The following is a 1,355-nucleotide window of genomic DNA, read 5'->3' on the forward strand; positions in this document are numbered from 1 at the left end:
AGAAAGGGAAAAAATGAAATGAAAATAAATAAGTACCTCAGGAAATGAGATCAGGATGCCACGGGAGAAGGCAGGGGAGATCTCGGTCGCATAGACTGGGGCAATGTCAAGGCAAAGCTCACGTCGAGGCTGGCCAAAGAGCGGCCGGCTAGCAACATGACATAACTTTTGGCCGAACCCATAATGACGGCCCAACGAAATATATGGCCCCCGCCATCACAATTGTGCAACGGCGACCAAACTAATCAGAAATCAGTGTTGCTAACACCAACCCAAGCAATGAGAACACAGCAAGGATGCCCGTCACGAGCTGAAGCAGCAAATCGCTTGGAGCCAGGTCCGTCTTGATATATGGCGCAAACCCGCTCATTAGCAGTTGAACTGCCAAAATTCAAAAAATAATAATAATGAGAAAATCTATTTGCAAAAAAGTACACCAAAATCACTAGACTAACGGTCTTCCCTTCACAATATTGAACAAAAGAGAGACTAACCATAAGCTAGCGAAATGGTGGTCAAAGATGCAGCTAAGGCGTAAACTGTGGCATACTTGTTCGGAAGCAGCCTCGCCAGAGGATCGAAGTCCTCAATCCTTCCTTGTCTAGCAATGAACTAATGAATAAAGATCAGCTAAGGTATCATTATCTGTCTAAGTAGTGACTCAATCCACAAGCTTCAAACGAGAGGCATGATAAAAGAATATCGTATAAAATTTCATAAGTTATGATATTCGATCGCTAAAAGTTAAATTAGGCAATGAACAATTAAGAGATAACAGCCCTTAATAACCTCACTCTAATCTATTGTTGCTATTGCAATTGATTTGTTTATTCTATTCAAATATATGTTATACCACGCCCTTGCTCTTTCCACTATCCACTATACTAAAAATCAATGTTCACTGTACCGATACTCAATTGATACTTGTTTTATAAAAAATAAAGAGTGAGATATCAAAACGAACTGATCAGGATGATCATTATCGGCTAGAGGAGGAGCCAATGCATCTCCCCCATCGTCTTCTAGTTCTATCTCTATCCCGTGTGCTCCGAAAGCCTCCACATCCTCTTCTTGCTGGTGTCCGGACCCATCTCTCCCATTCTCTCTTTCTTCTCCTTCATGGAACATCTACAACAAAAATGTCTGGTAGCTATCGTCTGGCTCTTCATCTCCTTCATTGAACATTCGCAACAGAAATTGCCGATAGCTATCATCCATCCCAAATGGCTAACAATCCATCCACTCAAGTGTAGGGATGACAAGCGATTTTAAGAGAACAATGCTGCAAAAAAAATCGAGATTATTTCCTTTTTTATTTTCACGAATTTTATTTTAAATGATGATAATATCCGAAC

At 40.7% G+C, this 1,355-nt stretch overlaps 1 protein-coding gene across 1 annotated transcript; it reads right to left on the minus strand.

The window, feature by feature from the left end:
- Positions 1-241: 241 nt before the first annotated feature.
- LOC120295834 lies at positions 242-1,128 on the minus strand. Its single transcript, XM_039317429.1, has 3 exons — positions 965-1,128; positions 495-601; positions 242-381 (listed from the first exon to the last, which is right to left on the minus strand). The coding sequence occupies exons 1-3, from the start codon at positions 1,126-1,128 to the stop codon at positions 242-244; spliced, it is 411 nt and encodes a 136-aa protein (XP_039173363.1).
- Between the last annotated feature and the right edge of the window lie 227 nt (positions 1,129-1,355).

This window comes from Eucalyptus grandis, chromosome 7 (genome assembly GCF_016545825.1).
Source record: "Eucalyptus grandis isolate ANBG69807.140 chromosome 7, ASM1654582v1, whole genome shotgun sequence".
Lineage (NCBI taxonomy): Eukaryota > Viridiplantae > Streptophyta > Magnoliopsida > Myrtales > Myrtaceae > Eucalyptus > Eucalyptus grandis.